Source organism: Phocoena sinus, chromosome 8 (assembly GCF_008692025.1).
Source record: "Phocoena sinus isolate mPhoSin1 chromosome 8, mPhoSin1.pri, whole genome shotgun sequence".
NCBI lineage: Eukaryota > Metazoa > Chordata > Mammalia > Artiodactyla > Phocoenidae > Phocoena > Phocoena sinus.
The window spans coordinates 22,194,697-22,220,858 of record NC_045770.1 but is presented as its reverse complement, the minus strand read 5'-3'; the positions used below and the strand labels follow the sequence as shown (position 1 = coordinate 22,220,858).

Below are 26,162 nucleotides of genomic sequence, written 5' to 3'. Positions count from 1 at the left end.
CATCTCTGGGCTTTGTACTTAACCCTCCCTCCTCCTGTTACACATTCCTTCACTTCATTAGGTATCTGCACAAATACCACCCTATCATAAGGCCTTCCCTGATTAAAAGGTTATCTATAGCATTTACCATCACCTGACGTGTATTTACTGTTTACATTCTCTCCCTCTGTGAGTTTGGTGAGAGAAGAGACTGGGTTTTGTTCTTGCTGTATCCCCAGCACCTGGCACCTAGGAGGTGGCCCGTTTGCTGATGAAACTGGCATTAAAAATTACAGGTAAGATTCACTAAGAGTTCTGAAGAGAGGATGAAATTACAGTCAATCTGTTTTCTTGAACAGTTTACCCTTGAACATCACAGGCATTAGGGGCACCGACCCTCTTGTGCAGTCAAATCCGAGTATAACTTCACAGTTGGCCCTCCTTATCCAGGGTTCTGCATCCCAGATCACCAGCCAAGAATCACATAGTCCCTTATGTATCTGTTGAAATAAATCCACATTTAACTGGACCCATGCAGTTCAAACCACTGTTGTTCAAGGGGCAACTGTAGTTATGTTCTATGAAGTCACTGCAAATACTGAACCATTGCTTCTAGAGGAAATACGGGATTAGGTTCCTGCAAGCCTCCGGTCAGAACATTTTCATGGACCAATCAATACATAACCTTGTTGTACATGCAGTACTGTTTAGAGACACTTTATTAAATATGTACTGTGATTCATTAACACTGAACTCACAGGCCAACAGCACTGTAACTCATGCCTGAACATAAGCTTACCTAACACGCATATTTCTCCACAAGGCACATCACAGACTTCTTGCACTTAGATAACACTTCAGCACTAGACTTGGGGGCCATTTAAACAGCAAATTCACCAACAGAAAGCACAAAAAATGCAAAAAATCATAGCACTAACAAGCCCTTTTTAAGACACTTGTGTCAGCATGAGGGCTTTGTTCAGCCTCCGCTGGAATGCCTGTCTGGCAACTCAAATGTTCCGCCTCTCTGCACATGCACGTTGCCGTGGGGCGACTGTAAAGCACCGCGAGGATTTATTGGGGTTACAAATAAATTTTAGTGAGTAGGCAAATTTGCAAGTACAGAATCCACAGATAACAGGGACCAACTATACATCATTTTTTCAATAAATATTTACTGTGTTTCTGCTATGTGCCATGCTCCCAGAGTTATTTACCACTCAGACATTTATCAAGTCCTAACCTTATGCCAGGCCCTGTGCAAAACTCAAATAATCCAAAGATAGGTTTAACAGTGTTCCAGGGAAGGTTTCATGGCAGAGTTGGGGTTTTAGCTGAATCTTCAATACTAATAGATAAGATTTTAACCTGTGAAACTATGGAGAAAGTTATTTTAGAAGAAAGAATCTTAAACTTGGCTATACATTAGAATCACCCAGACCAAAAAATAAATAAATAAATAAACATCTCTAGGGATGAAACTCTTACACCAGTATATTTTAAATCTCCCCAGAGGATTCCAGTGTGCGATCAAATTAAGAGAACCACTGCTTTAAATCCTTGTGTTTGGCTGGAGTGTAGGTTATGTGAAGGGTTGTAAAGAACAAATAAATCTGGAAAAGAGATTTTGGCCCAGTTATTGGAATGCTATCATTTAGCACATATTTATTAAGCACCTGCTGTTTGCCAGGCACTCTGCTAGTTGCTGGAGATACAGCAGAAAACAAAACACAAGAATCTCTGGCCTGTTAGAGTTTATAGTTGAATTGTTTTGGCAGCTGTTTAGGATGATTCATAGTCTAGATTTAACTTATAGTATATGATGATTTGCATTTAGAAGGAATCTTATCCTAAATGCTCAGAGTTCTAAATTTAATATCTAAATTGCTATATCATCCTCTGATATGAATAGAACTCAGTAAAGAAAAATTGTGTTGTGAACTTCTGTGCTAATTTGACTGAGCGTTTTCTAACACAACCATTCGTTTTGTTAGCCTCTCAAAGTTTTTCAGTTTCTTGCACACTGGGACAATTGTCTAAACCAGTAGAATGAGGACCATTGGAAGTACTAACTCAAGCATTTCATTTTCTCATCTTATACGAGCTGGTATGTAAGGAACTATTATCTGTCTTGATTATTAGCAAGAATTTATACTTAGATCAAACTTATAATTAACAAAGAACTTTTATTGGGTCATAATTTGCTGTATACCATGTTTTATATATTTTTTCTTGAGTTCCTTTACATTTAATGTACCATTACACTGTTTTCTAGACCATTAGCAAGAACAGAGACCTCTAATAATAGAGTCCTCTTTTAATTCTGTCTGATACAATTATTCTTTATAGCCTGAATCTGTCAATTTCACTTAAACTTTTGGTCAAGAAGTTTTGAGTTAGTTTGCTAAATAGAGTTATTTAATACCCGAAGAAGAATAAGACATGCAGCGTCCTCAGCTGGTACCACTCAGCCTGAGATGAAATGATGTGCACGCATGAGCACGTGGCAGGTGGGAAGTGAGGGGTGCTGTCAGGAGTGGAGAGGTACAGTGCTGTGGCATCAAAGGAGAGATGGGTTGAGTTTCTGACTAGGATTGGAGACTGATTGTTGTAAATCTTATCATTATTGTGAGAGACAAAGTGCATTTAACTACCATCCAGCTGTGTTATAATGCAGAGAATGTGTTCTTACATATATTTTATATAAATTACACAGTTTGGGGGCTTCCCTGGTAGCGCAGTTGTTGAGAGTCCGCTTGCCGATGCAGGGGACACGGGTTCGTGCCCCGGTTCCGGGAAGATCCCACATGCCACGGAGTGGCTGGGCCCGTGAGCCATGGCCGCTGAGCCTGCGCGTCCGGAGCCTGTGCTCCACAGCGGGAGAGGCCACAACAGTGAAGGCCCGCCGTACCAAAAAAAAAAAAAAATTACATAGGTTTTGGTCAGCTTTTCCTCAGTTTCAGTTGTACTTAATATAACTGTTAACGTGGATGATATCATGTGCTTTATACTTCTTTTATGATCATCTATGTCCTTTTTTCCTCACGAATTTTCTCTATCCTGCTCTGCCACACATGAGCTGCTTTAGCAACCTAGTACATCAGCATTTTGGATGTCATTTGTATTCTCTGAGCTTTTCTAAAATTTCTCATTCCTTGAGTATTTACAAGTTTTATAGGAATTGAAGATCATCTTTTTAAAAGACTTGCTTGTTTATTTGAACTTTTAAAAATACTAAATGGGGGGAATTTCCTGGCAATCCACTGGTTAGGACTTGACACTTTCACTGCTGTGCGCCCCCCATTTGATCCCTGGTCAGGGAACTTAAATCCCGCAAGCTGCCAAAAAAACAAAGCAAAACAAAACAAAACAAATACTAAATGGGAAGCTAATCATTGGGAAATATTTGAAAATATAACCCAAATAATGATATGGGTTATATTGTCACTTAGAGTGACTATAGAAAAGTTTCTTTGTTTTTAGACCACTGAGAAGAAATACTGTTTTTGTGGATTTCCTATTTGCCTCTGAACCCTGGAGAGAATTGAAAGATATCTGCTCTTAGTGATATGACACTGAAATATTTTTATAATCAAATCCTAAGAATTTTGACTTGAAGAAGCATTATCTTCTTTCTTTGTCACAGAATTTTTTTTTTAACTTTATCCCTTTATATGTATTTTTTAAGTGGTCTGTTAATTTATGTAAGTCTTTTCATCACCTTTTTTTTCCTTAATAGTTCTTTATATCAAAACATTATTATTGAATATTGTTTGAGGGGGTCTTTTTCCTGCCTTAGTTCTGAACCAATTGAGAAATAAACAAAGGAGCCAGGTAGATGGACATCAAAATAGCAGCTCTTTTTTTTGATGGAGCTATTGCAGAACATGACTTAAGAGCACAGCATAAAGGACTTAGCAACATTGAACCCCCAAATTAGAAAGATGTAGTCATCCAATCTCAGGCAGTGCTGGAGAGCAAAGCAACTGTGTGCTGTCTGCACCTGGGCAGATCCCAAGAGAAATGTGCAGAGGAAGGGGCTGCACTTTGCTTACACAACTCCTCTTCCCAGACTTACCCCTCAGATAAGTCATCCTCAAGTGAGGTGGAAGAGGCCAGAGCATTACTCCTAGGGATGCCACTCTAGTTAGAAAACTGAAGCCAGAGAAGGAGACTGCAGGAAAAGACCCCTCATCCCTGCCAGGCTTGAGCTCACTCAATTTCACAGCTGCCTTGGTTGTTGAAAGCAGCCCCAGTGGCAGAGCCAGGGCTACAGGAACATTGCAAATCACTGCAGGCTCTTTGATAAGCTCACCCTGTCACAAAGAGAAATAAAAACTAGCAGGGAGCATTTTGTTCATATGAATGCCTGCATTCAAATTTGCTGGAGCCTGTTTTTTACTGGTCCTGTTTTTCACTCAGATGTCTTCTAGATAGCAACACACTGCTGGGTACCATATAGGCTTTTTTTGCTGTGTGGATTATCAAAGATTAAATCGATCTGTCCTCAAGAAGCTTACAGCCTGGTTCATAAATAAGTGCTATATTGTGCAGTACAGACTATTAATGTTATAGAAGTTCAATAAAAACTAGACTGGTCCAAGAAGATTTTTATGGAAAAATAAGCCTTGAGCTGGCCTTAGAACAACAGATATGATCTGGGTAGGTGAGGCTGTGCAAGAGAACACTTGGGTGAAGGGACAGTTGTTTCAGCATCTGGGACTTCACTTTTGCTATTCCTTCACCTTAATTGAAGTGGAAAATAAGAATACAGGGCTAGAGGAGCCCCGGTTGTAAGAATCTTGAAAACAAAGCAGAGGACCAGAGATGTGATCTGCTGAGATTTTTTTTAAACCTAAGCGTGGTGTCATTGAAAATTACTCTGGCAGGGATGTACTTAGGGGGTATTCAAGGAAGGAGATAAATTAAGAAATGAAAGTAATCTAAGCCTAAGGAAATGAAATATATTAAAGCTCTAATGCCCATCTGATTTACTAAATATAATAACTTTCAGAGGTTAGAGTTAGTGCCTGATTGATTTTGCTCCATTCTTTTACACCATGTGTATAAATTAGGTTTTTGGTTGGTTTTTTTTTAATCAAAAATAATGAGAGCTTTTGGTTAAAAATTTAACCTTTCAATCTTCTGGGGACAATTGGGAAAATTTGATTTAATAATCTTACTTCTATGGAGGTGTTTTAGGATGAAAAGAATTGTAGATTGCAGGAGAACGAATCCATATTAGGAGAAAGGTACCGGGAAAATTTGATTTAATGATCTTACTTCTATGGAGGTGTTTTAGGATGAAAAGAATTGTAGATTGAAGGAGAACAAATCCATATTAGGAGAAAGGTACCTGGAAGGCAGCTTGGATCACTGCTGACAAAGAGAATTGATTCCAACACTAGCATCAAAACCCACGTGTGTCACATTCATACCTCAGCAAACAGTTGAATTTTCAAATGTTAGAAAAGCCCTTGACATTGACAGATTTTAGTGTTATCACTAAAACCACACTGTCATAACTGCGCCCTGTGCTCAGTCATTTATTGCAGTGACCCAGACAGCCCAGTACAGCTGTTTGCATTTTCTCTGCAGTGGGAAGTGGACCAGGGCCATGCCTAATAAAGGCAGGCAAGGGCCTCTTTTCACCTACAGATGTTTTAATGTGCTTAACGTTATCCAATACCAGCAACCAAGATAGTCTAAATACCACAGCAGGATCTGATTAGCTTTTTCAGATCACTGCCTTTATTTGCTGTTTGCAAAAAAGCTTAATCCAGTGCTAGGGATCAGGCTTCCTGCTGAGCTCTCCGGTAGTTTTCTCTCATTCTTTGTGTTCACAGTGGCAGGAATTAGTGAGAAGATTCCTCCTCCTCCTGAATTAAAGCTATAAAGTAGTAACTATAGTAGCAAAGGGGTAAAAAGAAGAAAGAAAGCCCAAGGGAAAGAGGGACTGTCTATTCATACTAAAGAGTGTCTTTTTTATATACAAAAGGGAAAAGATTTTAATGTAAATTCATAAATATTGACCTCGCTATCTCTAGTCAGTACATAAGTTTTATTAGGTTTTAGTTGTAACTATTTTGCATGAATATGTCATATTTTTCGTCTTAATCTTATTTAATCAAACTCAGTTTTACCAGAAGTGCATTTACTAACCATACTAGTGGACTTGATTTATCTTTCTTACTTTTTTCAGAGTTGATGATACCTTTTTACTCATGAAATTAAAAAAAAAAGAGATTACTACCACACCAACAAAAAAATAATTTCTAACTTAATTTTTGTGATGTTCATATGCTTACTCAAGACATAAAATTTGAGCTCTATGTAATTCATAGAGTTATTATACTTTGCAATAAACTATAATATTAGAAATGCTTTATCTTGATCTTTTGTGAGCTTATGGAATTAGGCTATGGGTGTAACTATTGCAAAAAACATTACTGTAACCCTTGGCAGAAAAAGAATAGTTCTTCCTTTAAAAATTAGTTTGGCATTCAGAATCTAATAATTACATTTAGTTTAAAAATACTTTCACAGATTTTTAAATTTTCTAACATTTTTGGAATAACATACTTTCATGGAATATTAAGCTCTTTTTGAGGAAAAATATCTATAGACAAATGGTGATCTACAAATACCATACTTTGTATTTTAGTTTTCTTTCTGGAAACAGCAATAATTTTTAGGCTTTTAGTAGGCATAAGGAATGTTTTGAGGTAGCTGAAAAATTTTAACCATTTAGAGTAGATTTCTCTCTTATTTTGTAAATAGAGTACCTCTCATTTACATTTGACTGGGCACAATAAGGACATGCCCAAGAGTCCCCACCAATATTAACTTTTTTTCTAAGTATTGTCACATGGTCCTAAATGTGAGTAGCCTCTGTTTTTGTGTGTGAGAAGAGAGACTGATTTAGATTGTTTGAGATTGTTTGGGGTGCTTTAACCAAATTTTATACCTTTTAGGGTACTTGATTATATAATGGGAAAGCCCAGGCTCTGCATAAATCAGCCTATCTCAGAAAATTGTATTTTAAGAGGAGCTTTTTCCTTCACTCTTTTAATTTGCACTGGAATGAAAAGGGGAGACGTGTGTGTGTGTGTGTGTGTGTGTGTGTGTGTGTGTTCTACATCACATAAGTAGGTAGTAGAACTGCCTTAGATTGCCTTTTTCTTTAGTAAGGAATTAGTCTCACAACACCTGATGGTGTTTAAATTTTGATTGAATTTCTGTAATCAGAGGTCACTCAAGATACAATTTATGCAGCTCTCAAAAGCAAGTAGTCCATAACATTATAAATACTGTAGTCTGGAACTTTGAAATAAATCAGGGATGATAAGCTTCCTCACTGACAGAGCTGATTTTTGTATACTCATATCCTTTAAAAATATTACAATGTTTCTTCTTTGTAAAGTTAACCTGTTCCTGAACTGAAATTTGAGTATTACATCTTACAAATTTTATGAAATATAAATATAACAAATAACATGTTGTATATTAAAACATAATGAACGATTTTGCTTTTATTTAATTACATGATTAACTAGTATCCATAATAAAATAATTTTACACTGTTATTTGACATAAATAAAGTGGGTCGTTCTGGTGATTTTAGGTTGAAGTTAAGTAGTTTTGTCTAAATATTAAGTTTAGATGACTCATTTGGCACAAAGTTGGCCAAACTTGTTTTATCTTATGAACTTTAAAAAAATCAGTTCTGTTTGTACGCTTTTAAACCTTTTTCTTTGCAATCTTATTTTCATCATCTCTTTTTTGTTTGTTTTATTCTCTTGCCACAAATGAACCAATACTTACAAATATTTTATATTTCCCAGTATTTCCAGGGAAGTAGCTTTGCTATAATCTCTGTCTCATTTCACCAGTAAATCATTTATTAAAGAAAAGGGATTGCTGCAGTAGTTAATTGCTACTTTGACACACCTCGTTTTCTTTATTTCTCAGAAACAAAAAGCTAATAGACTAGAGGATAGCCTTGACTTTTTGGAAACATGCAACTTTTACTACTTTAAAATATAATTGGTTTCTTTGTTTTGTTTAAAACCAAGGAGGAAAAGCTGGTCTGCCCAAGCCAGGTGTTTTCTTGTTGGCAGCCTGCTCCCTCATGGCTCTGCTCTCAAAGAGCAGCTGCCTACTACAGCTTTGTATGGCCTATTGTTGCCGCACACCCCTCGTTAATACACATGCTGCCCGGGGCAGACCCGAGAATGACATCAACTTGCTTATCTTAGAAACCTGCGAACCTGAAGCAGGGTGCTGAGGTTGGCTTGCATCTGCCTGGCCGACTAATTGTGAGCTTTCTGGCCTATGATTGGTTGTTATTCCACTCGGTAATAGGTTAAGCAAAGACATTGCCATTCCATCTGTTCACCCATTCATTGTTCTTCTTGCTTGCCTGGAAGGCTGCAGCTAAAATTGTGTTAAGGAGTTACTGCTGAAGCTGCTACAGAAACCAATGTCTTTGTATTTTCCTGCGAACGTGAGTATATGTGCTACTTAGTGCCTTGGAAGTTAAACTTTGCTAAGTATTCAGGATATTAATTTGAACTCTGTTAAGGATAGAATGCACCTCAAATGAAAGCCTACAAATTATTACATAGTGCCAAAATACCAGAAAGTTAAATTCTTTCTGTAAAATATGTCTGTGAAGCAGATTTTTTACATTTTTGTATTCTGGAGTTATATAAATAATTACAGTTTCATAAACATTCACAAGGCATTAGGCATGCCATGTAATCATTTGTACTTAAAGATAAGTTATAGTGTGTTCTGATATTTTGATAAATAATGAATTTAGATTTTATCTTCTTGTCACATTCTTAGGTTTCTTAAGGTGTCACTGTCAGACCTAGGTGCTGTAAAATGATAGTAAGATTTAATAGATTTTTCCATTGTTTTAAAAATCTAGCTTGGGGAGATGGATTGCTATTAGATGTTTCAGCTTGTTTTAATTATGATGATTAAGTATTCAACTGCTTTATCAGCAGTTTCAATACTCATGTATAGTTTACAATTTCTTCTCTCCCACCTTTTTTTTTTTGCTTGCATTAGTTTCAGATATTAGATTGAAGATGTCACTTGGAGAACTGTTGCTTTCAAGAGATCTGTAATGGGGAAGGGAGGAGACAAAGACTTTCATCTATCAGTTGGGAGGAAAAGAAAGAGCATAAAGGGTTAAAAAGAGGTTTCATTTCTACCACATGCCCTATTGTGTGAACATATGCATAAGTCTATTGAAAGTTTTCAGAAGATGGGCAGGCCACCAGTTGCTGGTCTCCTGCAGTTCCAGTAGACATCTGTTGCCCCAGAGCATTAACCAATCTGTTCAAAGGGACATCCTTCTTTTGTTAGCTAGAGGGATGCAGACAACAGCACTCACTAAAATACAGTGGTAATTAAATACAGAGACTACAGCAGTAGGTATTTATTACATATTCATTATTTTATTTTCATTGTTCTCATACTATTACCATTTGGATAGCAATCAGAACCCACTTTATGGCATTGTAACTTGATGTTACAAACAAACATTGATTTAACAAGTTTATGGTCTAATATTCTGATAATATGATGCTTTTTAGAATATAAAAAAATTTTACTAGATTTGAGATGAAGGATTATCTAAGTTATCTAATGAGAGCTTTCAGAAAATCTCACTAAATGGGGGAATGTTTGTGTATGCAACAAATTTCTAGTAAATAGCCTTTATATAATAAAATCTGCTTTGAGCTAGTATAAAGCTTTTTGGCAATTAAAATAATTGGTTACACTTTATCATCTATAAATGTCATCTATAGCATGACATTTTAGTTCTTTTTCAACATATAGTATTATTTGATTTTTTACTTATTAGACCTTCAATAAGAAAAATTGTTTTAGTTTCTACAATATTTGGAGGAAATCTAAAGCTCTGTAAGTACAGAAATCTGTTTTCAGACCAATATATGTTTGCTCAGTACCTTTTGTGTTCATGAATATAGTGTAAAGGCCAATTATAATAGGTCTCTGATAACCTAAAAGTTAAGCCGTATTCTTGGAGTTTTTTGATAGCTATGGGAATATAAACATTGACCTACTTTGTGTGTGAAACTTTGTCTAGGCTGCTTCATGAAATGAGGAAAATTACTCTTGTTAATAGTTAATTAATTTAAAGATTATTTATATGCATTTGCATTTCAGTAAATGGCAAAACTTAAAAGTCTTATTTAAAAATTTAAGAAGAAAAGTGTTTTCTCCCTTGCATGTAATAGTAAATTTTGTGTTGTTATTGTAGTCTTTGCTAATCATTTTCCAAGTTATATTGATCATTTTTTTAATATTGTTCATTTTTAAGGCACTGAACAAAAATAAAGATCACATACCATTCTTTGTTCTAAGATGTAATAATCCCTTGTTAAGTTTTACACATTACATTAAGTAGTACTGCAGCCTATGAAGATATTTTTGTCAGCTTTTATATCTTAAGACTTTTGTCACCTTTTAAATTTAATTTTTTGGTTGAATGATTTCAAAATATTGACTTTTTTTTAGTGCCATATTAATTCAGGGCAATCTTTTTTTTTTTTAACATCTTTATTGAGTATAATTGCTTTACAATGGTGTGTTAGTTTCTGCTTTATAACAAAGTGAATCAGCTATACATATACATATATCCCCATATCTCTTCCCTCTTGTGTCTCCCTCCCTCTCACCCTCCCTATCCCACCCCTCTAGGTGGTCACAAAGCACCCAGCTGATCTCCCTGTGCTATGCGGCTGCTTCCCACTAGCTATTGGTTTTACATTTGGTAGTGTAAATATGTCCATGCCACTCTCTCACTTTGTCACAGCTTACCATTCCCCCTCCCCATGTCCTCAAGTCCATCCTCTATTAGGTCTTCGTCTTTATTCCCATCCTGCCCCTAGGTTCTTCATGACCAATTTTTTTTTTTTTTTTTTAGATACCATATATATGTGTTAGCATACAGTATTTGTTTTTCTCTTTCTGACTTATTTCAGTCTGTATGACAGACTCTTGGTCCATCCACCTCACTACAAATAACTCAATTTCGTTTCTTTTTATGGCTGAGTAATATTCCATTGTATATATGTGAAGGGTGATCTTTTACTAATTACAAGTGAATAAGGAAGCATTTTAGAGATTAAAGTTTTAAAAACCAAATCTTTACCATTTGAGTCAATAAAAGTAAGTTTTTTCAAATTTATATTATGTAGTGGAGAAAATATATGCAGCTTATAGGCCTGGTAATTGAACTTATTTGTCCTTATAGGAACTACAAATTATTTAACTGCTTGTTTAGTACAAGATGACATTGGTTACCTCAAAGAAAGTTATCCAGTGAAATCTGGAAGATGAAGAGAGGCCTGTCAGTATGAAAAAAAGTTCAACCAAAATATTTTAAAAGAAAAGTTATTTTGCCTAACAAAATTAGGTGTACATTTTTTGAAGTAGTGTAAATCAAGCTTACACTTATACCTAATATTAGCTCACTTGGAAACATTATATTTAAATAGTATATATAAATTATATGAATTATCACAAGTTCAAGGTGTGTGGTATTCACTAAATACATTTGAATACAAATGAGTTTTATCTAGTTTAATATTATAAAAAGCAAACAATGGATAATCCCATTTTTCTCCCTATTTAATCATTATAGCCATATAATAAAATTACATAGAAAAGCAGATTTACATAGTGTCACCATCACTTTTTTAATATTAGAGTGAAAGTGATACTGAAAGATTTAAATATTGGGTTGGCAAAAAGTTTGTTCAGTTTTAGGTAAAAATAGGAGACATTTTTCATGTTCATGAAGAACTTTATTGAACAGCGTATTCACTAACTGAACGAACTTTTTGACCAACCCAATACGTTTTTAGGGTGGATAATTTTCAGTTTAAAAACTTTATAATATCTGGTTTTGCTTCTTTGAAAAATGTGAAAATTAAGAATTCACTATTCTTTAAACATAACATTTCATTCTAATGTTCCCCACCGGCTGTATGTTTCAAAAAGTATTAATCTTGTTTAAAACAGTCCAAAAGAAAAACACTACAGCTCAATATTAAAATAATATTTCTTAGTTCAATTCAGGGGTTTGGTCAGTGAGTCATTATCTTGAAAATTTATCTCACAACAGCACTTATGCAAAATCCAAACTTTTCAGGGGAGATCAAAAATGTTGCCCGTTAAATACACTTCCTGCAGTCAGAGCAGATTGTGGGGTTTACAGAACAATGATGTCGGAGCTTCCAGATTGGTTTGGCAGCTGCATTGTTCTCAGAGGGTAAACCAGACGCACTTAAGTCCCAGTCTCTTTTATAGGCTTTTGTTCATACCAAATTATTCTTTTACTGTGCTAGCATTCATGATGGCACGTTAAAAGAGTGCCGCTTAGCAACCAGCTCTGGTTGCCAGGCAGCCCAGCTTCCAATAGGTTTTCCTTGTTTAAGATACTTTTGGTGGGAGCTCTACCAAGGCCACAGTGCAGATTTTTCTTTTTAACTGTATCCCTTTATTAGGATGCTGTTGTGATTTGTTGCTTGCATTATGGTGTCAGTGTATTACAGTAGTTAATAAATCACTGAGTATTAAGTTTTGCTTTCAAAACTGCTTCCTTTAATTCTAATAATTGGGCTCATGCATATCCATATTAATAGAAAAAAATTGAAATGGTTACAGCTTCATAATGGAGCAGATGGATATAGAGGTCTCCCAAGGAAAATCTCTTTTTATCAGTTGTGCAGTCAGGAGCCAGGAGAGTGTGATGTTTCTTTAAAACTAATGAATGCTATATTAGTAGAACAATGATGTTAAATTTATCTGTCTTCTCAAGGGATAAAACTGAAGAAACTCCTGTAGAAGTGTGTAGGAGTTCTACACTGAAGGAATTTTAAGTGTACTGTTATCAAGTTAAAGATTCCATGGTCTCTTCTCTATTATTTACCATAGTTAATACAATTTATTTCATTGTATAGAAATACTGCACTCTCTAATAAGTTCACTCTAATGCATTCAAATGTGCAACTTCTTAGAAAATCACTTAGCATTTTCTCTTAACATTTATATAATAGCTCCTTTCTAGTGTAAATAAGATGTTGAGGAACTGTAGAATAAAATGTTTTTCCAATTTTCTTTTTTAGGTTATTTAAATAGGTGTTCTATGACAGTCTCATATTCAGCTACCACTGGCTTACCAATGTTATCCATGCGTAGAACACTGGAATTGCCTTAATAAGTAAACTACTGATGTGCATGTAGTCCTTACAATGAAGCACAAGAGAAAATAATTTTATTTTGCTAACCTATTCCTGGTAGAGAAATAACAATTATTCCCAGTAGACTTTTAGGAAAACAGTAAAATAGCCAAAGCCTTTTAAACAGTAAAAGCATTCTGTAGGGGGAAAGTAGAATAAAAGATGACTTTTTAACCAAATGCAGATAATAATTAGCTAATCACCTAATATAATACAGAAGTATTTTCTGCCATAAAATTCAAGAAATTAAGATAACATTTATTCAGTGTACTTAATTATTTGCTGCTAATTTTATTTAGCAGCAAATATAATGATAGGAATATTCCATTCCTATGCTTTCTATAAATGTGCATAGAATAAGAGCTGTTTCCCCTGGAATGAAATAGACTGTAGTCCCTGGCACTTAATAAAGGTAGCACAGTGTTGTATTCTGTTACTGTGTTCAGGATTTACAAAATAAAATTATTAGGGCAAAACTATTCATCTCTTAAGTGGAATATAATTCACTTTGTAATTATTTCATTCCTTGTTGGCTGTTGTAGAATGTGTGCGCTTTCATCGCAGTAGTACTCTAAATCGTTTTTGAAAGTCTTTAAATTGTTGTTACGCTTGATCCAAATTAATAACTTTTAAATTATAATAAGTTAATGTTTTCCTTTTCACATGGCTTTCTCTTTAAAATAATTTTTGCAAATTTTTGTGAATTATTTTAGAGAAAATGTACATAACCTGTCATAGCACATCTAAAACAGGGTTTTTAAAAATAATATTCTGTGTGTCACTATAGAAACATAGGCCTTCTAACTGTGGGAAAATCTCTTCCATCAGGATTGAGAAGCAGCATGATGTAGTGGGGAAAGCATGGGTTTCGGAGTCAGACAAAACTGGGTAAAAAATCCAGTTCCCCTACTTATTTACTTTGTTGCCTTGGAGGGAATACTCAATTTTTCTAATTCCAAACTTTGTCATCTGAAAAACAGGACATGATACTATCTTGGAAGGGTGTTATAAGGGATGAGAGGATGTAGACAAAACAAAGTTGATATTCAATAGTTTGGTAATTCTCTCCCAACTTCTTTATTGAAATAGAAATGATACTGAAATATCATTCAGTAGACATGAAATTCTAAATATTTTACATTTTTCTCTAGGAATACGGGGTGCTTTGCATTCAAGAATACAGAAAAAACAGCAAAGTGGAGTCAAGTACACATAACAGCTTCATGGGCTTGAAGGATCATCTGGGGCATGACCTAGGCCACCTTTATGTGGAGAGCACTGACCCACATTTAAGTGCATCTGTCCCTTGGTCAATGGTAGAAAAACCAACAATGGATAAAGTTAATTCCGGGAAGGAAGAAAAAGAGGTGTCTGAAGAGAATGCGAGCTCTGGTGACTCTGAAGAAAGCACAAATTCTGATAATGAGTCAGAACAATTGAGTAGCATTTCGGTAGAGCCATGCTTATTAACCAAGACTCACAGACAACTATGTAGGTCTCCGTGTTTAGAGCCTCACATACTCAAACGCAGTGAAATTTTGCAAGACTTTAAACCTGAAGAGTCTCAGCCAACCAAGGAAGTGAGGAAACCCCCTGATGTGGTGCGAGAGTACCAAACAAAACTGGAGTTTGCACTGAAATTAGGTTATTCTGAAGAACAGGTTCAGCTTGTGCTAAACAAACTTGGTACCAATGCTTTAATCAATGATATTTTGGGAGAACTTGTCAAACTTGGAAATAAAAGTGAGGCTGAACAAACGGTTAGTACAATTAACAGTATAATGAGGGAAACGTCTTCCCTGGAATCTCAGCGGTCTGAGTCTCCGATGCAAGAGATTGTAACAGATGATGGGGAAAATCTGAGACCAATAGTTATCGATGGCAGCAATGTGGCGATGAGGTAAGTGGGGAAATCTTCACTCATTATTACCAAACAATCTTTAAAACGTATTTCTAATTTTGTGACTGTTTCTTTTCTAACAGTCATTAACGTCAAGGTTGTTCTACATCCCAACATTAGCTTCCATATTTCTAATTGTGTCTCTCTTAGTTCTCTCTCTACTTCCAGAGTGGTCAACCACTCTTACCTCATTTGTCCCTAAATAAAAGACCTCCTTTTCCCTAGTTATGTCTTTTTTCCCCCTCATCTGGTAAATTACTATGGTATAAAAATTAGCATATATTCCCGGTATAGTGTTAAACATTAGTTTTAATTGAAGAACTTGAGTATGATCATATTGAATAACTTTGGAACCTAGAGAGATAAATGGCCTTTTTCTATACAAAGTCAAATAACCATAAGATAAAATCCCAGTTCTTGAGAAAATTATTTTTATTGGTTTCAGGAACAAATCAAAGCTATAATTTCAGGAGTTTGTTTTGTTCCGTTTAAGAAATGTAATTCAAAAATAATTTTTTAGGAACTGGGGGGGAAAAAAAAAGCACAAAGCTTCCAGAGAAATTTTTTTATGGATTTTGATGGCTAAAAACGTAAAGTGCATCTAAATTCAATTAGTATATAGTTAACTGCCCACAGTGTTCAGAATACTGTGGGGATATAAAGATATGGAAAGGCATCAGTTCTTCTTTCAGAAAGCTTAACATTTCATATATTGTTTCTCAAGGTGACCTGAGGATAGCTATCAAAGAATCATCTGGGGAACTTGTTCTAACTAGTGTACATTCTAGAGCAGTGCTGTTCAATGGAAACGTGATGTGAGGCACATATGTCATTTAAAATTTTCTGGTACCTACATTAAAAAATTAAAAGAAACAAGTGAAATTAATATGAATAATATATTTTATTTAGGTTAATATAGCCAAAATATTATTTCAATGTGTGTTCAATAAGAAAATTGTTAATGAGATATTTTTGCATTATTTCTTTCATATTAAGTCTTAAAATCAGATATCTTACACTTATAGCACATCGCTATTCAGACTAGCCATACTACAAGTGCTTAATAGCCACATGTAGCTTGTGGCTACATATTAGACAGTATAGTTCTAGAAACCTACCAAGTCCACACACAGACCTACCAAGTCTAGATCAAGGTGTAGCCCAGCCATCTCCTTTTGTAACAAATACCCCCACTAATAATGATGCCTACTAAAATTTGAGAACTGCTGTTTTTTAGGTGATAGCAGCATTTCTGCATAGAGTATGAGAAGGACCAACTTGTAATCCTCAAAATAATACTGCTTCCACCTGATGGAAAGGTTATCTTTCATTTATAAGCAAATGAGATTTGCAATATTTAAATTACTTGTCCAAAGTAAAACATAATTCAAACCCAAATATGTCTGACTTCAAAGTCTGTACACTTTTCATCATAATGAAAGGTTAAAAACAAACTGAAAATGTTCAAGCCAGATCTTCCAGGGCCTTCAATGCCAAGCTAGAGAATTTAAACTTGGCTCCAATCCAAAGGTAATTGAAGATTTTTGAGGAGGGTAATGTCAAGAGTAGAGCTGTGCCTTAAACTGATAATCTGGCCATGATATTTAAAGTGGACTACAGGAGATAGGAGATAAATTTGAATGCAAACAACCCTTTCTAAGGGAGTAAAAAGGGCCTTAAGTGTCATAGAGGTATGAAGTGTACATACAACCTTGAGAAGTCCTTCAGTAAAATAACCTCTCTGTTGTCTAATCTTTCCCAAATTTAGCCATGAAATGATTTTTTTTTTCTTGCAATAATCCAGAACTAGTTAACAGTTACCTTAGCAGAGTGATAATGAGTAAAGCCAAAACACCATGGAATCGCCAAGCGAGAGAGTAATGAAGGAAGGTAATAGGTCCTGGAGAAACACCTACAACCATAGCCATATACGAAAAGTACCAGAGAGGTTCTTAAAGGGCTCAACTCTTGGAGAATCTGATTCAATGGGGTATAGTAGAGCCCAAATAACTGTATAGTATTTTTAAAGTGCCAAGGTATTTCTGATGCATAGCCAGTGTTAAGAACAATTCAACATGGAAGGTGTGGATATCAATAGGTCGGAAGGTAGAAGAAACTGATGATCCAGGGAAAGAGTAGTGTGAAAAATACCAGTCTTAGAAAAAAGTTTAGTGCTAGTAAAAGCAAGAGACATACAAATGCCATCAACTCAAGGAAGCGGAGGCTTTAAGGAGAGAGTATCCTGTGGGTAGAACTGAAAAAAAGATACAGGGACATGACAGCCAGGAAATCATTGTCTTCAAGAATGCCATATGGTGTTAAAGATAGAAACCCAGTTACAAGATGTCAAGAAATGAAGGAGTAGAGCTAGACTGTTATTCTCAAAAGTTGACAGAGGAAGGGAAGAAAGAGGAGTGAGTTGAGAAACGATTTTTAGTTTTATATAGAACAGAACTATATAAGCTGAGGGGATGGGGAAAAAGTCTCCACAACAGCAATAATATGAGAGTTTAATTTTTGAAGCAAAGTTTTCTGAAGGAGGAGACAATCAAAATACAAATAGAGAATTTGGCATTGGAGGTAAATACACTTTGGGGTAGTCAGAAGAACACCTTGGAGGGGAAAAACAGCATCAGACTTATAAAACTTAGAGCCCATAGAAGTGAATTTTTTTAATGGATATCATTTAGATAAATGATGTCACAGTTGGAGCAACTCACATGACTGAAACCTAGTTCCCAGTGGCAATTGAAAAGTACTTGGATAACTGAAAATTTGCATAAAACTCTAAACTTTACTTATCCCACATGCTGAGATACAAAAATAAATGGCATAATTAAGGCATTTCAAACAATCTACTATATGTAATTAGAAAACACTTCCACCCCCACGCTATTTTGGCCCCATTCTGTTTCTTTTGCTATAAAGACGGGACAATGCACGTCGTATGTTTTAATCTGACATGTAACCTGAGATGCTTCAGGCATTGCAGGAGAGAACGAGTTGACAGGAAATTTTATTATAGCAGCGTTATACTGTCAGTCACAATGAAATGTCGTACCACGTCCATAACTTTGAAAGTGCCAGAACTCATGGAAATGCATAGTAGACTTTTACATTCTGCCACTTACGAGATCTATGTAAAGTAATAAAAGTCAGTTAGAAATGCATATCTACTTCAGATTCAAAATCTTAATTTAACAAAATGCAGAGAGATTTTACCCATTTCCTGTTGCATAAAATATAGCAAACATGCTTTTACTTTTTATTTTAATTTTTTATTTTTTGCGGTACGCGGGCCTCTCACTGTTGTGGCCTCTCCCGTTGCGGAGCACAGGCTCTAGAGGCGCAGGCTCAGCGGCCATGGCTCACGGGCCTAGCTGCTCCGCGGCACGTGGGATCCTCCCGTACCAGGGCACGAACCCGTATCCCCTACATCGGCAGGCGGACTCTCAACCACTGCGCCACCAGGGAAGCCCCATGCTTTTACTTTTTTTTTTTTTAAAAAATATTTTTAATTAATTAATTTACGGCTGCATTGGGTCTTCGTTGCTGCACGCGGGCTTTCATTGCGGTGGCTTCTTTCTTCGTGGAGCACGGGCTCCAGGTGCGCGGGTTTCAGTAGTTGTGGCTCGCGGGCTCTGTAGCTGTTGCTCACGGGCTCTAGAGCACAGGCTCCGTAGTTGTGGCGCACGGGCTTAGCCGCTCCGCGGCATGTGGGATCTTCCCGGACCAGGGCTCAAACCCATGTCCCCTGCATCGGCAGGCGGATTCTCAACCACTGAGCCACCAGGGAAGCCCCATGCTTTTACTTTTAAGTTAATGTCGTACTCATGTTACTTTAGCAAACCTATTATATAATAAATTTATATACATCATAATAAATTATAATAGGTAAATGCGAGGATGAGTTAAGAATAGAGTACTATTTTATTTCCTTTCTGATTTCTCAGGCAGATATATTCCACATATAAGAAGAATATATTTTAGTTTCATTTAAATGCTAGCAGTGGAACTGATATAAATGATTCTTTAGACGTAAATTAAAAGTAGGAAAGAAAGGCATTTTAGTAAAATTACCAAAATGGACTTTAAAAAACAATTAATTCTCTACACACTACCTTTGTGATTCTGAGTAACTTGTTTAAACTCTCCAATCTCAGTTTTCAGGATTGTAAAAAGAGGAACTCATCTTGCAGGCTTGTTATTAGAATTAAAGATAATTAATACCAAGTGCCTGGCATGTAGTAGGTGCTCAGTAAATTACAGTTATTATTACATTAAAGAGCTAGATTCTGTATTTTAATCCAGAACATAATAACTAATGTAATGAAAACTTAGTTCTTCAGATTTTTAAAAATAAATTTATTTTTATTTTTGGCTGCGTTGGGTCTTCGTTGCTGATAGTTGTGGTGAGCGGGGGCTGCTCTTCATTGCAGTACATGGGCTTCTCATTGCGGTGAGCAGGGGCTGCTCTTCGTTGCAGTACACGGGCTTCTCATTACTGTGGCTTTCCTTGTTGCAGGGCATGGACTCTAGGTGTGCGGGCTTCCGTAGTTGTGGCTCGCGGGCTCTAGAGCACAGGCTCAGTAGCTGTGGCACATGGGCTTAGTTGCTCCACGGCACATGGGATCTTTCCAGACCAGGGATCGAACCTGTGTCCCCTGAATTAGCAGGCAGATTCTTAACCACTGCGCCACCAAGAAGTCCCAGCTTTTCAGTTTTTTTATTCAACATTTAACAAACCGCAGGTTAGCAGTCCATCCTATGATCTATAGGTATATTTTAATTCTTTATGTTTATATCATCAATTGTTTTCAATGATTTCTATGGTTTCATAAAGAAGACTTGGGCTCTTAGATCTGGGTGACGCCAAAATTGCCCAGGGACAAGCCATATAACCGTAATATACAGCATAGGTCCCAAAATTGCAGGAATCCTGTGTTGCTTTGCAGGAAGCATGCTTCTACTTTCAGCTTATTAATATCTCTTAAAAATGTGCCACATTGATAGAAGTTCTGGGTAAGTTCGTTGAATAAGCAGTTCATTCAAAATTGACAAATACCTAGACTGTAGTCTAGCATAATTTGTGATAGCATTTCAATGTGAGGTATAAGAGCAAAGAGGACATAAGTATTCAAAAATAGAAAACAGCAAACTATTAAGTTTAGATAAAGCCCTAAACTTTTGCACAAAACTACTTGGTTTTTGAAATATGAAACAGAATAAATTTATATTTAGTGGAACTGGACTAACTAACAAGTACTGACAAAAAGCTGCAGTTAATTTTAATTCTTTTTAATTTAAATTAAAAAATTTAATTTTTAATTGCAGTTAATTTTAATTCTTAAAAAAGCAAAAACAAAAAAAAAACTCTCAGTAATTTAGCAAATTGGTCATTCAGCAAATAGGCTTCTTTCCATACTAGGGCAGATACTTCATAATATAATTATACAGTATAATATTATACTGTATAATATAATGTATACTCCAGATATAGAAACAGAAACAAAGCATAAGTAATATTTATATTTCTGAAATGAAATTCTCATGATATTGTGATTTTTATTTCCTCCAAGTAGCTTTACAGTTCTTCAAAATCTGATTCTATTAAACCTGAGGTAGTTTAGCAATGGAGTACAGAATTATTCTCTATCCACATGTATCCAATAGTTTAAATTCATTTTTCCTTAAGAAAGTCCAGTAGTGTTTTAATTTACCCATGGTTTTAGGTTCAGATGACTTGTTCTGCCATTAACAAAGTACCATCTTGTGAGCCGTCAGGGGTGGGAGTGTAAGTTGGATGTTGTTGCTCTTGGTTTCCTAAATGTCCTTGATTTCTTCAGTATGCTTCCATAACATAGTCACCTGACTTCATAAAATTATATCTCCATATTTCTACTTCAGCTTCTACCAAATATGTGAAATAAGAGTGGTGAACAAGAGAAAACCCAGAGCCTTATCACTACCTCTACACTATGTGTAGCACAAATTCTCCAGTTTCATGGGATGGAAGCTAGGCACACCAGTCTTCTCTTTTTGATATGAACAAACTATTGAGATCCTCCCCACCCTGACTCCCCTGTCATTGCAAGTCCTCTCTCTTGGTCAGTGAATCCAGGCTTTTGGTTTTAGATAAAATCTCCTAACTGGTGGGTAGGCTTTATTGCTGCTTGTTTGAGCAGAGTATTAGGATAGATACTTTGTTTGCTAAAAATCTCAGGTGGACCACTTTTGACCAATAGGATCCATGCTTGTATTGCCTCTGTTAATGATGGGGGACCACGAAAAGAATTTAAGCAAGGGAAGAGTGGCATATCACATTTACCTTTAAGAAAGTTCACTCTGTAGAGAAATTTAGAGAAGGATTTGAGCACTAAGACTGCAGACAAGGAGACCTACTTATATTTGAAAATATATGCAAAAGTTAAATTGTGGACAACTCCTGGAAAAAGAAGAATATTGCCTTTGTATACCAGTCTAATGGCAGAGAGTACATAAATAAAACAACCATCTGCTTGACCCCTACCCCTCAAAAAGACTCGTGTTAGAAACCAGCTGGTGTTGTATAAATCTGAATCTTAACTGGGGTGTAGAAAAGCACTCAGGTAAACCACTGAAGTCATTTTCTTAAAGTTTGAACAGAAATCATATATAGTCAGATTATAGAGTCAGAATATGAACAGAAAAATGCCCAAGTTGTAACAACTTTTCTTTATATCAAGAATTGTGGGCTAAGCCTATATATTTATAAAATATTAGCAGAATTTAGCAGTCTGTATAAATAGGATTTATTTATCTAGATTAATCTTTTTGAAGGTACAAAGGCTTTTATGTATCTAATCTGGTTTGTGAAGTTGTATGGACTTGAGAACTCTTTTCAGTGTGAATTAGAATATTGAAGACCATGTTGCCTGGGCTCCAAGACTTGCCTTCAGTTGTTTGATGGGTTTGCTGTTCTGTTGCCTGTTTACCATTTTAGTACAGCCCTGTCTCACAGTTAATAAAATCCTCCAGGACACCTAGTCCAAGTTTTTTGTTTAGATTACAGGTGTGAGACTACAGCTTGCCAGGGTTCATTCAAATTTGGTTTTGGCTCTCAACAAAAATGTATCAAAATTATGTGCAGTAGATCTGCATGGTCCAGTACGGTGACCACTGGCCACATGTGGCTGTTGAGATTTTCAAATGTGTCTAATCCAAATTAAGATATTCTGTAAATGTAAAATACATACAAGATTTTGAAAACTTAGTACAAAAATATATGGAATATAACAACTTTTAGGCTGAATATGTGTAAAAATGATCAGTTTTGATACATTGAGTTAAATATATTACTAAAATTAATTTCACCTACTTTTTAATTTTTAAAATGTGCTATTCTAGGTCATTTTAAATTATATTTGTGGTTCACATTATACTTCTATTGGGTAACCTCTCAGTGAAATGTTTTTTAAGTTCCAACTTAGTGGGGGCTTAACATCAATTAAAAGACAGCCTGATTTCCCTCTAGATGAGTGTCAGTGTCATAGGTACTACTTACAGGTTAGTTGGCAGTGTCCCATTTCTCATTGTTTTAAAGAAAATCCTTAGGTAATATGAAAGGAATCAGAATCAGAACTAGTTTTTTCTGTTTGATTATATCAGTGTGGAGTCTGACAAAGACAGATGTTAGTTCTGTTCCACTGCATCTCTTTATAACCCTAAGTATATACTTCTACCTGTCATCATTAATGAATTTTCGTAGACCAATGGTCAATAAACTTTCCTGTTATCTCAAATATGCTTATTTAAACCCTAACCTAGGAAATAGCAACATTAATAATCCTATTACATAATGAATAAAGTTAATTATAAATCACCTAACTAGTGATTGTAAGAAATGGGAAAAGTCACCCAATTATAATAGGAAAAAAGTGATTCGAGTTTTACGTTTTCTACCTGTCTTAATATTGAAGACATTATTACATCTACTTAACAGGTATGTTCTGTTCAGCATCTTTAGACTAATGACCCACTTGGATCTAGATTAGATAGATGTGCTTCCTACTATTGATTTTGGCTTCAAATTATGGACCTTATAAGGTGAGGACATCTTTCTACTTTCCTTTTTCCTTATCCTTTCCCATTCTCAAAATTCTCTTGGCCACACTGCTCTTGTGTCTGTACCAACTGGAGGGTAATAATGAACTTTCATGTTAAGACTCCGACTGTAATTTTGGTGTTGAAATTTTCATTGTCCTAAATCAGTAATTTTCAGACTTTTATTTTCCTTTGAAGCAGTACAATCCTGCAAATCTTAAAAGGAAGCCCAGTATTTAAAACAAACAAAAACATAGTATCGTTTGAATTGGAGGGTATAAGTGGGGGCTGTGTTTCCCAGTTAAAAATCCCCTTCATTGTTCCCTAGAAGGGCCTCTGGGATTTCTGTTTGGAACACAACTTGATAGACCTGATTAAATTATCTGTAAGAAGGGAGTTTATCTGTAACAAGGGATTTAGTTTTCTGGGTATATTGCATCCTGACCACTAGGTTTAGGTTCAAAGTGATCTTGGTGTAGTGGGAAAGAGATCAGAGATTAAAAGTTCAGTAGCTATAAGAGTGACAAAATAGACATAAATCTCTCGTTATGAGCCTTCAATATAAAAGAAAAAGTTCTAGATGCCCATGAGTCAGCACATGGAATTATAGATTCTTAAATACGATATGAAATTTAATTAGACTACACTAATAAGAAGGAAAATATTCTCTTATTTCCATATTGAAGATGATATCCAGCTGTACTCCTGTTTCCTTGCTTAAGGGAAATGGGATAGATGTAGGAGAGTTTCTTCTTAACAATCATTAAATGTTGCTAATGCATTAGTATTTGAAAGAGCTCCTTAAAATTAACATCTATTTTCATGTATATGACATGGGTTATGTACAGTCAGGCCTAAAAATTGAAAAACTAAGTCATCAAGTATTTGAAGAGCACCTAGGTGTATTAATAATTTAGTGTTCGATAAATATCTATTATTATTATTATATTAATATAATATAATTATATAAGCTAACTATATCTAAGCTTAAAGGACTTTGGTACTAAAGATTCAAATACGGTTTTCTAGTTTAAAATTATACATTTGGGCTTCCCTGGTGGCGCAGTGGTTGAGAGTCCGCCTGCCGTTGCAGGAGACGCGGTTTCATGCCCGAGTCCGGGAGGATCCCACATGCCGCGGAGCGGCTGGGCCCGTGAGCCGTGGCCGCTGAGCCTGCGCGTCCGGAGCCTGTGCTTCGCAACGGGAGAGGCTGCAACAGTGAGAGGCCCGCGTACCGCAAAAAAAAAATTTAAGAAAGTATACATTTTACTCATACTGTTCACTCTAGGCACTTCACTGACAAACTTGTATCCTTATCATTATATGCAGTTTGATATAATGACCCATTAAAGTCACAGAAGTTTTATAATCATACTTGAATCTTCCAGTGAAGGGTGTAGCAAACTTGTAGGTCAAGTTTTTGATTTAAATAAAAGATGATATATCAAAGGTTATAAAAAAGCAATGGATTGTTTTTTTGAGTCCCCTGATACCTTGATCTCTTTCTGTTTTTTTTAAAAAAACTAAAACTGTTTAGTGATCTCCACATATCAAACACATTGATCTAAAAAAATCACAGTTTACCATCAGTAGTGAGATTAAAGCTATTAAAGATTTACTGGTTTCATTTTCATTCCAAAGCAAGCTCTTTTCCATTTTCTAAAAATTAGGACCAAAGGGACATGAGAAAGTGAAGGCACTAATATTTGTTGGTCTTCTATGTGCCAGGCACTCTGCTCAGTGGATGTTACCTTGTTCAGTTCTCACAACCCTGTAATGTAGGTGGGATTATCTCCATTTTTAATATGAGAAGACTGAGGTTGAAAATAAGTAACTTGCCAAGGTCACACAGAAATGTACTAAAGAAAACACTTAAAAAAAAACTCATGTCTAATTCCAGACACTGTTATTTTCACTGTGTTGGCCTACTCATGAAAAGCCATCTCTATTTAGTAGTAATGCTAGTAGTAGTATTAATAGTACTAATACTGTCATAATAATTAGTAGTGCTAATTTACTATTAGTAGTACTAAACATGCCATTCTAGGTATGATTGTTACAATTAGATTTTAGATGAGCTATGGAAAAACTTTTTAAGAATGGCTTTCCTTTGATCATATAAGGGATAGACTTATTACATAAATATAAGAAAATAAAAATCAGCTATGGTTTCCAAGGTTCTTTGCAAGCATTATAAGTAATATGTTAATTCAAAGCAAATACTCAAAGTTGAGCAAAATCAAATTTGAGGAAATAAAAGATAATTGACAAAAGACTCATTTCTCTTTTTTTTTTTTCAATGCCACGAAAAGAATTAAAAAGAAGTAGTCCCCTTTAATAGATGCCTTCATTCCCTTGTTAGATTTCTCCATGTTTTTCAATTTGCTCCTGTCTACCACAGGAATATAACAGTTATAATTCTAAAATAACTCTTTCTATCCTGTGGTTAACCTAGTTAATGATATGTGTGTATATAACTTAACAAAGTATATAATACATGAAATTATGTTTCCTAGACACAGCAAATGGAATGGTTCGCCCATTATCCCTCTCTTCTAGGTCCTGTATTGAGGCAAGCTACATTAAAGTGTGTGGTTCCCTGAATTTTTCTCTGCATTACAAAATACACCTTTGTAAATCCATTAACCATCACAGGTGACTAATTTAATGGCACATAATAAGCAAGTGTACTTCAGTTCTCTAGTGGGAAGTATATATGATGTTTTTATAAGATTTAGCAAATATCATATTAGTTTGAGTGCTTATGGAATTGCCCTTCTGTTGAAGACAGAAAAGTAGAACTGAGGGGTTTTCAAATTTGTTGCAGTAGTATATATGAAGAGATTAAAGATAATCCCATTAGATACAAGACAAAGTGAATTTACAGAATAATAAAGTTATGATAGTGAAAATCT

At 35.5% G+C, this 26,162-nt stretch overlaps 1 protein-coding gene across 4 annotated transcripts in view; it reads left to right on the top strand.

Moving 5' to 3' along the window:
• Positions 1–26,162, top strand: part of ZC3H12C (zinc finger CCCH-type containing 12C) — a 70,147-nt gene that overhangs the window by 19,157 nt on the left and 24,828 nt on the right. For 3 of the 4 annotated variants that reach the window (XM_032640834.1, XM_032640837.1, XM_032640835.1), the window contains one exon: positions 14,417–15,165. In XM_032640834.1, the coding sequence (XP_032496725.1) occupies positions 14,417–15,165 (749 nt within the window). Of the gene's footprint in view, positions 1–187; positions 195–2,365; positions 2,368–14,416; positions 15,166–26,162 lie in introns of those variants that run through there. The other variant, XM_032640838.1, reaches the window with a different exon arrangement.